The sequence below is a fragment of the Maylandia zebra genome, linkage group LG16, assembly GCF_041146795.1.
Source record: "Maylandia zebra isolate NMK-2024a linkage group LG16, Mzebra_GT3a, whole genome shotgun sequence".
Taxonomy (NCBI): domain Eukaryota; kingdom Metazoa; phylum Chordata; class Actinopteri; order Cichliformes; family Cichlidae; genus Maylandia; species Maylandia zebra.
The window spans coordinates 34,428,651-34,442,374 of NC_135182.1; the positions used below are offsets into that span (position 1 = coordinate 34,428,651).

The 13,724-nt window shown below is 40.4% G+C and overlaps 1 protein-coding gene across 1 annotated transcript in view; it reads right to left on the reverse strand.

The window, feature by feature from the left end:
* Nucleotides 1-1,989: 1,989 nt before the first annotated feature.
* Nucleotides 1,990-13,724, reverse strand: part of pth2ra (parathyroid hormone 2 receptor a) — a 79,737-nt gene continuing 68,002 nt past the window's right edge. The window contains exons 11-13 of the mRNA XM_004566006.4: nucleotides 13,369-13,507; nucleotides 6,267-6,308; nucleotides 1,990-3,872 (exon numbers count right to left, since the gene is read on the reverse strand). Of these exons, the coding sequence (XP_004566063.1) occupies nucleotides 3,486-3,872; nucleotides 6,267-6,308; nucleotides 13,369-13,507 (568 nt within the window). The 3' untranslated portion in view covers nucleotides 1,990-3,485. The remainder of the gene's footprint in view (nucleotides 3,873-6,266; nucleotides 6,309-13,368; nucleotides 13,508-13,724) is intronic.

Here is a 13,724-nt window from a genome sequence, read left to right on the forward strand (position 1 = left end):
AGCTGTGATGGAGAAACAGGTTTACCTTTTAGGTGACATGAATGAGTTGAAGGGTTGGGTTGAATAATAACAAACATGCCATATTGGCCCAGTTTATTTTTCTTATCATTGTTGTGAGGAGACCATAAATAGCAGTTGTATTTTCTGTTGTACAGTTCATTTGCTGTCATGGAGTTCTTGTTATGGATAAAAAGTGTCTTTTTTTTCGCTATTCGCTGACAGCTGCCAACATCTGCGAGCAAATATAATTCTATAAAGTGGTTCTATATAGTGTGTAACTGTTCATATAGAGCGTTATTACATTTATTGCTAATGCAATCATATGGCACTCGTCATCAGAAAGGTTGCCTACCCCTGGTCTAATGCAATGAGGAGAAAAAGCTGAGTATATTATTAGCATGAGGCATTCAGCCTCTCATTTTCCAGGTGTCGCCGAGTCCCAGGATCCTTTTCTGTCAGCTGTAAGTAAAGTAAGCAGGATTTAAGTTACGAGTCATCTTCCATCCTCTAAGAGGCTTCTGAGTGAAAAGCACATGTCCATAATTCACCAATAGAGTGTACTTTTTATCGTGTGCTGCCTTCTCATGTGTGAAATTGTTTAAAAAATATGTTTTAACAGCACGTATCATTTGTTCAGGGAACACTGGATAGATCGTTGTGTCGCTGCTCATTATACGCCTCTACTTGAATGCACATGAGCTACAACTGCAAGTATTTATAAAGATAATTGGAAGTGGCAAAATGAAAAATAGCTGTAATAATCATCCTGACATAATTCAGAGTTTGTCTGCTCAGATTTGGACTCATTCATCATTCCTGCTGAATTTGATGGCTACAGGTATGTCAGAAATTACACAGAAAGTATACTGCATTTCACAGACTGTCCAAGTCTTTCCACTCAGCAGCCACAGGGCCAACACACGTGTGGGCAGTTATTTTTAATCCCCTATCTAAATGAATATGGACAGAGCCATAACTTCACATTCTTCTTTTCCTGGCCACCGGGACAAAACCCGGATCACTTCCCAATCCCGATTTGAATCTTACTTTGGCCAAAGTCAGCAAGACTTTTTTTTCACTATTTATGCTTTTATACAACTTTGCACTCACATGATCAGTCTGTCCAGTCCTTTCAAGACCAACTACATTTGGCTGCAAGCAGATTTCTGTACCGTCTGCAGGACAGACTGCTGGTGACCACTGCTCTACAGCTGGGAGCGCTCTGACACTGCTGTTACTGTGCGGCACGCTGGCTGTACAGTAGCTGACAGGGAAAACTGCAGAGGTGATGAGGTCAGCTGAAAAGACCATAGGATGTCCTTTAACCTCTTTGGATGAGACTCAAAGCTCTTGATGTCCCTCCAGAGCAAAGAGAATCATCCTGGGCACCACTTGTTCAGCCAACTGCCCTCTGGAAGGAGGAACATTAAAAGCAGAACAACATTAGGAAAGAGCTTCTTTCCATGGGCGGTAAAGACTTTAAATACACTTAAACTTAACGCTGCCAACACTGAGCTTACATCTCAGGTGTAAAAGCTGGTTTGTGAGTGATTGTAGTAACATGTTTCCTCCTTCCTCTTTTCATGATGTCTGTTTTCATCTTGTCTTTATGCACCTTCAAATGTAGTGCTCTGAAATTTCATTGTTTACTATCTGTACAATGACAATAAAGATTAATCTTATCTACATAAATGTAAGAAAAATGGAAGTAGGCCCTGAGTTCTGTTAATGTTTCCTCATGAGCTAATCGACTCTGTCACTCACATTCACAGTGGGTAAAAAGTGACGCTGATTTTGTAAATTTTGGTGGTTTAAGGATTAGCCAGGGATTGGCTAAGAACGAGCCGATGAGCGTGCAGCCAGGCAGATCAACTCCTTCATCACATCACATCGTGTTTCAAAACAACAAGATGGTGAAAACACCGGATAACAAGACTTCACAAACCAGTGAGCGATGCCATAGCAGCTTTGTCCTTCCACCTGTTACACTGTCCATGGACACCTCACAGCTAAAACTGTGGCGGAGATGTGAGTTGGTAAAAAGCTCAGTCAAACTTACTGTATTTTGACACATCAGCATGAGGTAGATGAAAGAAAAAACGATTCAAGGTCATGTATAAGATGCATACAAGCTGACGTGTATGATACTTGAAACATACAGTTTTTGAGACTTCTACATCATCAGTGTGTTGTTGCCCCCAAAAAACTCATATATGCAAATTAGTATTCAAGCTTTTAAAAATGTGTTGATATAGCAACAAACCCAAGCTCTAAACCCAAGTAGGGTAAAATATTTGTTTTCTCAAAAAAACAAACAAAAATGAAATTATGCCAGAGATGACAAAAACGCTGTATTTAGTTATATACATTCTTTTTAAACATGCGTCAGTTTGAGGTAGAGAAAAGACTAATGTTGAACTCAGACAAGTGATTCCAAGCATAGTTATAGCTTTAGCTGGCAGGTGTGCATGTCTGTGACGTCACGCATTTCTGCAGCTGCTGTTTTTACACTTGCAGGAAAATAGAGCCCATTGTCTGTTCGATGAAGCTTGTAGCTATTTAAAGAAAACATCTACTGTATGATCAAATTGAGAGAACATGTCTGCTAGAACCAAGATTCACCAGTGCTCAGTTTGCTTTGAGATTATGGGTTTTTTATCCCTCGTTAGCTATCATGCTGCTCATGCTGTGTTTTCACCTCACCATCCAATCCGTAACGTCTATTTTTGCGTTGCTGTGCGAGTCTAGCTTGGATGTGGCACTCATGTGATATACTGTACAATCAAGGTGATGGCTGGAAAAGATGCTGAAATTTCCATAACGTCAGACGACCGCTGTTAAACATGCTACAGTGTGTTTCCAAGCTAACCTCCAGTGGCTGTGATGCAATAGAGGGCACTGTGGTGTTGCCCTCCCTGAGGAAAAAACTTGTTTTATTTTTTACTTAATTATTTTAGTCCTTTTTTAAACTAGGTGCTCAAAAGCTTTTCACCTCCTGTCATTTGGAAATGTCTGAAGGTAATAAGCCACTATCAGATAAAGGGTCTGGAGTAGCAGCAGTGTTGCCAACTTGTAGCACTTATCAGCCAGCCTGCTTACGCTCCAACAAATGATGTTCGTAAGTAAACAGTCTGCCATCAACAGCTTTTGCTGAAAGTGCCGGCTGTACTGTGATGTGTGGGGCTGTGACTCTGGCTCAGTGTTCATTTTTCACCGTGACCTGTGTGCGCTGTTAAAGGCTCTGTGTGTAGAAGTTTAAAAGTCAGCATTTTGGTGATCGTTGGCAGCAAAAACAGTATAGCAATGACAACAGTTAACATTTCTTCACAATTTACAGTACTGTATAAAAGGTTCACGTTAGTTCTTCTTCTTATGAATGTCCGGGACATTTTTTCCTCTTCTTGTCTGCAGAGTGACACTTTTGGTTTGTCTTTGCATCCCTCTTCAGAGTTTGAATAACACAGGAGTAAACGGTCTGATGTCTGCTACAGCGTTTCCTCCTCATCATCAGCCGTTCCGCTCATATTTAGAACAGGCAGATTTTCCCTCAGTGAGATATCATCCACCCGCTTGGGACCACTGTCCTCAGGCTCCTCGGGTATGGATGGATCCGAGTTACTGATTACGTATCCTGGCAGGGTGGCACGCATGCTGATCGCGGTTGGACCTGTGCTCCGGTAAACGCGGCTGGAAACGAGCGTGGTGGAGCGTGTGGACGGCCCAGCACCAGCCAGGTGGGACTGGCTGCTGGTGCTGTTGTTGTTCAGACCTACGACCACAGATCCATAACGGTAGCGGCCGCACACAACTGGACCCTCCCACTCAAAGGAAAGATTCCACCGTGTCCATGTTTTCTTTATCTCTGTCTGAACCTGTGGGGGTATGGGGAAAAAAGCCAGTAAATACACAAAGCTGAATTGTTTTTTGCAAAGATCAGAGTGCAGAAGAAATATTTTGAGGTGCAGAATACTTTTCTAACCAGTGGTTCCTTGTTCCTGTTTCATTTTGTTTAAAATATCAGAGCAGCCAGACTGCATGCACATCCCCGCTTCAGATCTTATTGTTGCTTACATCCCTGTGTGGAAATTACATATTTTACCACAGCTTTCTGCAGGTAGTCCTGCAAAGACATGCTCTTTAGTTTAACTGGTGATTGCAAATAAGGTGCAGGTGTGAGTGTCAATGTGGCAAGCTGCCTCTCTGTGACCGTCAAGCAAACTGTTGAGGAGGCAAGAGGCATCTCGCTCAGCGCCAGCTGGGATAATCTGTGCAACCCTAACCTGAACAAGCAGCTAATTTAATCATTTAATTGTGTCACTTCCTCCTATATACACCATTTGCAAACACAGAAACCGACTTTTCCCACTCATGAAGGTATTTTGAAAGGATTGATGTCCAGTAAAACTGTGTGACCCTCGCACAGTTGGCACAGGGACACACTTTGTAAAGAAAGCAAAGCCTGAAAAGACAACATTATTTTTATCTCTGATAAGGAAGTTATGTTTTTGCGAGCACTGGCAGACATGTTTTCTGTCTGTAATGATAACATTTGAACGAATTCTGATAAAACTTTGTGAGGGTGTAGACACGTGTGGTGTGTATTGTCAACATATAAAAAGCACTGTAAGAAGTTTTAAAATGTCGTGTCATATTTGACCCTTGACCTTTCCTTCAAGGCCAATAGACCATCTAAAGATCAAAGTGATATCAGTATACAGGGAATGATATATGTTGATTCTAAATATGACAATATTTCATCATGACATTTATGTGCATGCAGTAATGAGCTTTAAGCCTTTGAATACATGAACAATGCTCCTGAATAAGGTTTAATGAATGCTACACACGCACTTTAGCCATGTCAATGAAAATAATAATAATTGTGCATCAATTACATACAAAACAAAACTGACTCGCTTTGTTTTTGGGGGGGGGTTTGCCCTATAACAAACAAAACAAATTCTCCAATCCTAATTACGAGGAAAATAAACTTCTTCCTTGATGCATTCCTAATCGCCATGTCTAATAAGTTGTAGTACGAATGCTATGCACCAAATACAGAAGTGATGAAACAGGTGAGTGTCTGCACCCGGGCATGGCTGAGAATCGTAGTGGAAATGAAGCCCGAGCACATGTATAAAATTTCATGATGACTTAAAACTTCAAAAAGAGGACCCGGCGTACACGTGAGTTTATAAATCTGATGACCAGAGCGTGTATGCAGATCTCTGCCTTCCTACATGTGAATTTACTGTTTTATGGTATCAAACATTTGAGATTGTTTGCTGGACACGGCAGCCTACACTTTCCTATATGCAAGTGGATGAAAAAGATTCAACTGTGCACGCAGCGCGTGGGCTGAATGACTAAAACAGAGCATTAGGAGCAGCTTAAAGCTCCACGGAGCAGCAGAGTAGGGTGTTAATTCCAAGTGTTGGCTGAGACCCTTTTACCTTACATGAGTCATTTGGCTCAGTGTTAATAACAAAATAACAAATTGCTTTATGGCGCTTTTATTCAACAGAATACAAAAACCTTCAGTTTAATTTGGCGTTGTTTGGTTTTCGGTGACTCTGAAAGGCTCCGGAGAATAAAAAGGAGAGCTCCGCAGGATAATGAGGATCACGAAGGGAAAGTGAACGACAGCATAAAAAAAAGAGAGAAGTTTTGTGTAAAGATCAGAGTGTCAGAAATGGAAACTTTAATTCAGCGCTCAGCACTCTCCGTGCAGAATGAGATAATAAAGAGTCAGATAATATGGCAGCACAGATGAAGGGAGAAAAACACGCTTCATCAGCCTGACCACAGATTACATGTACCACCGGAGTAATTAAACCCTTTGTAGGAGATATCAGCAGCTGCATCAGCGCGGCTGGAATTGTTTTCATGTTGTCAGTCTGTTTGCGTGTCTCTTAGTGTGTCATCACGGCAAAAAGTGATCCCAACACCAGCTGTGGGAAGAACTACAACAAAGGCAGCTTTGAGGACTTAGACAGGCGTACAAAAACCTGACACTCTGTGTGTGGACACAACAGTGTGTTGTGAAAGACGCAGACACACAACTCTGCAGCTGTGTTGTTGTGATCGAAATAAAAACTTCAAGTCAGACCCATTAGTACTGAGTTCCCATGTAATTATACAATGACGTAGTAAAAACTGAGTATATCTGAAGCATCAACAACATGTTGACAGGCACAGCAGCCATGCTCTCTAGTTATACTGTCAAAGCACTTCTATCAAGTGTGAATAAATCACTGCCTACTCACCTCTCCATTGCAGTAGCAATAGATAATTGACACAAAGAAGCCCTGAAAAGAAAAATTGAAATACAAGTTATGAACCGTTTCAGACATTTAGTGCGATCATCACATTCTTTACCACTTTGATCTACATGCAATACAAAGAATGGCTATTAAGATGATAGTGATGCTGCAGGTAACCAGTTAATATCACTTTGCTTTAAATACATTTAAAAAATTAAAGTTTTCCACGTAATTTTATGGGATACCTAAAGTGTAAATTGTTTAATTTAATGAAATTGTCACGATAGTGACTGCGACCCAGTGTTTTGCATGTTTTAGTTTTATTCTTTGATTATTGTTATTTTCTCAGTGTTTCCTGGTTTATTTTGAAAGAGTGTTGTGTGTCACTGTGTTTAGTTTGACTTCCCCTGTGACGTCATTGTGCTAATTCTAGTCAGCTGTTTCCTGATCACCTCCTGTGTGTATTTATCAGAATCAGAATCAGAATCAGAATACTTTATTGATCCCTGGGGGAAATTATTTAAGTCCCCTGTCTTCCGTTGTTCATTGTCAGGTCGTCTGTTTTCCTTCTACGTCGCATCGTAGTCGTTTCATTCTACAGTCTTGTCACAGTTTTTTAGTTTTTCCCAGTTTAGGTTTCTGTTTAGTTGTCGCTCCTACATGTTTACCAGCCTTAATAAAGGCTCGCTTTTGGTTTAAAAATGCAGTCCCTCGCTCCAGCGTCTGCTTTTGGGTGCATTAATAAACGTCCCTGGCATACTCCGCCATGACAGGAATCTGGTCACATTAAATGTACTTGAGTAATTGGGATAGATCCAGTTTACACCAAGCACACCACACCAAGCACTTGAATAAACAGACATTTGATTTTATATATTTCAGCTCAAAATTATGGCTTCAATTTTATCGAGGATGTAGAAGATTTTTCTTATTGTAGTGTCTAATTAAAATAAAGAAAGTGTGTCTCTGGCTCCTTCTGTTCTTGTGTTCACTGAACCAGAAAGTTTTTAACGCAGTTATGAATTATGAAGGTGTCTACAGACCATCTGTGTTTGCATGCTCATGTGTGTGTTTGTGTGCACGTTGCGATGCACAACTAGTGAGAGACATCTTGGTAGTAAATCTCTGAAAAGCCAAAACAAACCAAAGTTCTCTGGAGAGATTTTTAGTTTCTGATTTTACTAAACATTTCATCATGACAGTAACTGAAGAAGAATATACTCTGCCAAGCTGTTGAAAAACAGAAACGTTAATAATGTACAGACACCAGCGTCTCTAATTCTGATTTTGGCAGCTTGGATCTGTTCTATAAGAAAACCAGCAGCTCAGCATTGTTTCTGTCAGGTTGACAACGTCTCATTTAAGAAATATTCCCTTGTGGCTCATACTGTAGCAAATCCTCTTAATATGAAAAATTACTCATTTAATCTCTTTACACAATCATTGTCCCTAAAATCAGTATCCAAGGTTACCTATTTCACAGTCTTTGTTCATAAAAATGTTACCAAAGAGTAAAGAGATATATATTCTACAATGATGAGATTCAGGTCCTGCATTTCAAAAATAGCAGAGAAGATAATTACTTGATTTAAAAAAAAAAAGGATTCAGAGAATCAGAGACATTTATCCAATATCAAAAGAAGAAAGAAGCACGTACTTATAACAGAATGGATTGGATTTATATAGCGCTTTTCAAGGCACCCAAAGCGCTTTACAATGCCACTATTCATTCACTCTCACATTCATACACTGGTGGAGGCAGCTACAGTTGTAGCCACAGCTGTCCTGGGGCAGACTGACAGAAGCGAGGCTGCCATATCGCACCATCGGCCCCTCTGGCCAACACCAGTAGGCAGTAGGGTAAAGTGTCTTGCCCAAGGACACAACAACCAGGACAGAGAGCCTGGGGATCGAACCGGCGACCTTCCGGTTACAGATACGCTTCCCAACCCCCTGAGCCATGGTCGCTTAATATTTCCAGAAGTGGAAATATTAAGCCAGAAAATAATATAGTGCAGCTAATAGTGTTACTACACTGCACTGCAAGACCCTGACACAGCAATGAGTGAGAGCATCTGCTATTTCAGTGTAAAATCTGCTGTGCTGACATACAAATGCAGGAATAACTTGGAGGAATGGGAATAAAGTTTCCATAGGTGCCCAGTTTGAATCGACTGACTGGCTGAGGCTTGTGTAGTCTCCTCCCACACTCCAGAGACATGCATGTTAGGTTAATTGGTGATTGTAAATCAGGCTTAGGTGTGAACGGTCATCTGTCTGTCTGACAGACGGTCCATGATGTTCCCTATGACAACCCAAACGGATGGATGGATGTCCATCTACTGTTTTTTTTGTTTGTTTTTTTGCAGGTGTGTACTGCCCATAAGTTTTACATGTACTTAACGTAATATTAAGGAAATGTGACGCTACAGGAGATCTGTTGATGTCGTCTCAAAATGAACCTGGGGGTAATATCGATAATGTCAAGGAGAATGACTGAAGATACGTGCCTACAGGTGTGGTTGTAGGACGTTGTATCAGTTTCATAAATGCTCTTCTACCAAAACCTTCCTGACAGACTGCATGGACTAAAGCAGCGCGCCACCTATGCAATGCACTGCTGCTCTGCCATAGAAGCCGATACCATGAAGCTCCTGGTGGACAGTGTTTGTGCTAATGTTAATGCCAGAGAAGGAACATTGATATTTGTAAGAGTTGTTGAAACAGTGAATGGGCTGGTAAATGGACTGGTTCTTATATAGCGCTTTTCTACTCTCACTGAGCACTCAGTGCGTTATACAACTTGTGCATTCACCCAATCACACAAGCACTTTATGTAAGGTTTTTTAGTGCTTCTATCTAATATTCACTCGCATTCATGCTCCGATGGATGCATCGGAGCGTGGGGATAATAAAGATATTTGGCATGCAGACTAGAGCAGACTGGGATCAAACCACCAACCTTCCGGTGAGTAGGTCACCCACTCTACCACCTGAGCTACAGCCAACAGCGGCATCCCATTACAGCACAGCTTCAATTCAATGAGCTCTTTAGAACAATGTTTGCAAAGGCAGACAGCATGGCTAGGTGCTTGATTTTATACACTTGTAGGAATGAGACTGAAAACACCTGAAATCAAAGATTAAGAGCTTTACTTGTAATTAAATATCTAAAAGCAGGTGGGGTGTCCTTGTTACCTTTCGTAAAGCCAGAAAGCTCAGCACTATCAGCAAACAGAGGTCATCATACTCTCCTTACTGTGACTAAACTTTTCCCAGCCCTTCTGATCCAGTGACACCTCACAAGGGCAATGGGTTAACTCCAAAAAATCCATTACACTTCAGGCCTTTATCACTACACTAATGTGCTTGAGTGCATCTTTGTAAATGCATTTTTTAAATTAATTGTCACTTGCAAAACCAATCATACCAAACCTGGAGTCTGGGAGCACTCATCCATGCAAAAGAGAATTGGAGGAACTGAGGTGAGTAAGAGCTTGGCAGATAACTTCCACCCCAGGGCCTCTCAGCAGGTTAATCTAGCCCTGTGGGTTGCTTAGCACCTGTCCAGACATCACTTCCATACAAATGATACTTAGCATCTGTCCTTACATCTGCATGTAGCTTAACTTTATTTTTTATCTAAGGGTTTACTTTTTTTTAGAGTATTTACATGGATAAATGCAATAACAAGTAATGTTTTCGAGTGAATGTGTTTAATTTACACATTCAGAGCAATTTTTGTCTCCATGATAATATTGTGGCTTCAAATAAATGCGCTCGTGCTGCGGTGGATGCTGAGGTGGATGCTGAGGTGGATGGAGTGATGCAGCTGAGGGTTATTTGGCTCATCGGGGGGCAGTGCGTAATTTTTGTGCTCATTTTGGCAGAAAATTGTGTTTTTGTTGCATCTTTGGATCCCATCACAAATTCAAGCATGGTGTTTGTTTGCTTTTGGCTTCAGCTGGCATAGGTGCACACATCAGCCTAATTAAAAAAAGAAATTATTAAAATGTCTTGGTTATACTGGTTGGTTGAATATGGCCCCCTACTATTTAAGAATGTAGCTGCACATTATCAAACATGGATCAGAGCTTTTGGGGTCCATTTATTAGTAAGGTAGAACAATGTTCCCACAGGCAGCTGATACAATGTTCCACACGCTTCCTTTCTCTTTACCCTTTAAAACCTGCTCTACACACATATCCTTTATTCTGTAAATTAGAAATGCCGCATTGCGTTTGAATGACTCTGCCAACCACTGAAGTTGCAGTCAAATTCAATTTTAACCATGTCATCCTGGAGGCCAAGTCAAAGTTTGTGCCAAATGCTAAGAAATTCCCCAAAGGCATTCCTGAGATATTGTATCCACAAGCCTGGGATGGGCAAACAGACGACCTGAAAGCCTATTGCGTCTAATCGCAGCCACCGCCAGCCATGAAAAGGTTACGAAACTACAAAGTAAACAAAGTTAAAGAGTCATGCTTCCTGTTTGTGAAGCCTCTGTGCTCTGAAGTTACTGTCACAGTTTTGTGAACTTGCTATATATTCCTATTTTTGAATAATGACTCTGAAACCACGATTGTTAAACTTACTCCTTGCACAGTCACGTCTACCTAAGCTTGACTTTGGCACTGAGACTGGCTCCCTTTTGCTTACCCTGCACCTACGCTGACTATGCACCTTTAAAAGACACAGAATTATTCATGAGTGTCTTCTGGGTTTATTCTTTTAATAAATATAAAACAATGTGGTGTTACGTGAAGGAAAGTACTTATTATAGGAATGACAGTCTATTTTGTTCTGCTGGTAAATCAGAGTAACATTAAAGCTGACATTTACATCATCTATTTAGGTTTTTTGCTTACAAATTTATTTAATTTTTCCTTTCAAGTTGTGTAAAATGTTAATAAAAAACAAAATGATTTACGTATCTTTAACCTCGATATTTAACTGTCAGGTTTTTTTTAAACTACAGGATCATTTTTAATCTGATGACAGCAACATTTCACATTAAGACGGCATCATGTTCACTCTGTCAGCTGTTATTTTCTTTCGTTCTTGTTAATTGCACATTGTGTCTGCTATATAACTTCCTGTGACACTGCTCAGCAATCAGTGGCCTCAGAGAGAAGACCGAGCACCTTTACCACAAAGACCTTTTATTACACGACTTTCAGAAGTTCTCGAGTGTTGAATGTTCATCGTATTAAATGCTTGACTGGTTAATAAAAAACTTAAGTAAATGTGCCTGAAGGTCAGTTATTATAAAATACTTAAAAGACAGTGGATAATTTGCAGAACACTTAAGTGTAAACTTAATTGAAACTGGTTCAAAGAAACTACGAATTATGAAAACGACATCATCTCAGCGCAGGCGACCAGCGAAAACCAAATGTAGGAAAATACCGTAAATTTTGTATAGTGACCTTTAAAACCATGTTTTCCTTTCTGTACTTACTTTTAGAGTACATATGACTAAAATGAACTCAGGCAGTAAAAATTACACAAGGTTTCGTGCATTTTAATTTTTTTTCAATGAAAGGCCTCATTTATTCATTATTATTTATTTATTTATTTATTTATTTATTTATTTATTATGCTGAAGCATAACGTTTCAGCTTTTTCAAACAGCAGCTTACGCATGTATGGCATAAACATTTTGGTAACATGTTCGCTGATTATTCATGCCAAGCTGAAAATAAACTCTGTTCATGTATGTTAGTTAATCTAGTTCACACCCAGTACAGGGCTCAACCCCACTTACATATAATTATAACTGCTCATTTAAATTTAGGCAGCACTCAAGAGTCATTATGAAGGCGCTTCACTGACAGTCACCCAGAGGCATTTAGAGAAGATAATTGTGGGCCATCCCGATCCATGACATGAAAAATGTAATAATTGAGCTGACTAGTTGACGTGTAAGTGATAAAATATCCACGACTCAGTCACTTTCAGAAAAGTAACTGAAGGATGCAAGAATGCATCTAAAAGCTGCAGGACGGAAGCTCTCAAGGACTGGGATCGGGCACCCCTGATCTAGAAGATGCTCAGTAAGTTATTGTTACTCAGATTACATCCAAGACATGAACACGGCAGTTCGATTACACTTTATTTACACTAGCAGAGGCAAATAAGATGAATTCCCTTTTGAATATTCTTTGGCGTGTCAGCAAGCTTAAAGAAATCTACTCTTCTGTGTGTGTGTGTAACAGTGCTTATTTTTATTTGGCCGGAGAAAAATCTATAATGATCTGCTTTTAAATGCTACTACAGTGCGACAGCAGTAATTAAAGGCTTTTCTAAATGCTAAATCTTTAGAGCCGCTGTGGCCGTACAAGCCTCTTGGTTCAGGGAGCACTGTAAAATCTCTACAATCCCTGTCACTCACATCGTTACTGCCGAGACACGTCTAACAGTACTGTAATTAAAAATGCAGGAGCACTGGTGTTACTGTTAATTGATTGGTTTCTATGGATTTGTGGCGAGTCGTTTGAAATGTGTCAGTACCCAAGACACCTGCTGATTTGGCTTGGAAAGAGTGGAATCATTATTAAAAGCTGCCAAACTGGATAAGCTCATGAGTAAAGTCGCTTGCTTGATGCTTTCACTACTCGCTGTGCAATTGTGGTTTTACACGTGTTTATTTAGGCAGCAGATGGAACAGATGCCTGTGACCTTGGAATAGATATAAAGAGCTTGTGTGTACCAGTGTAAATAAACGATGTTCATTGTAGGCCCCCTCTAGCTGTCGGCAACTGCACAGTTTTAAATAGTCTCTCATTAACTTGCCAAATAATGCTTGGACTGACCGGCTGAAAGTTTCCACAAACAAAAGAAAAGTGCAAAAGTTAGGAAAACAAAATGTTTTTGTTTTTTAGTTAAAGTGGCCAAAATATTATGGAGCAGGTCCAATGCTAAGCAAGTCCAAGCGACCAGGAAAAATGCATTTGCTCTGTGCACCAAAATTGCATTCCCTTCATGGATCGCCAAAAGTCTGAGCAAAATGACCTGGTGCAGGTGTGTTTGCTGCTCGGTGCATTTTTCACAGGAAGAAGCGGATGCGAAGCGCTCATAACATGTTGTGTAACACAGAAAGTACCTGAAATGAGTTGAAAAACAGCTCACAGTACATTCGGATTTCCCAGCTTGGTCCCTGATATGTATGAGGCATCCCAACGAAGATGATGTAGTGGATGCCGAACACCAGCACGAGCACAAGAGTGGACTTTGCCAGTTTCCTGCGAGGACACACACACACAAGACAGAGGTTCTAGTTTTCATATCGAAGTGACTGAAAGCAGCCATCGTTACAGTGTACGGCTTAACTAGCGGCAAATTAGTTTGATGTTTGCCAGGTTAATACTTTCTCTGGATGCAGAATTGGCAGTGATTTTTTTTTAAATTGCCAAGCATCTATTCTTCACACAAGCTAAGCTAATTCTCCTGGCTCGAATA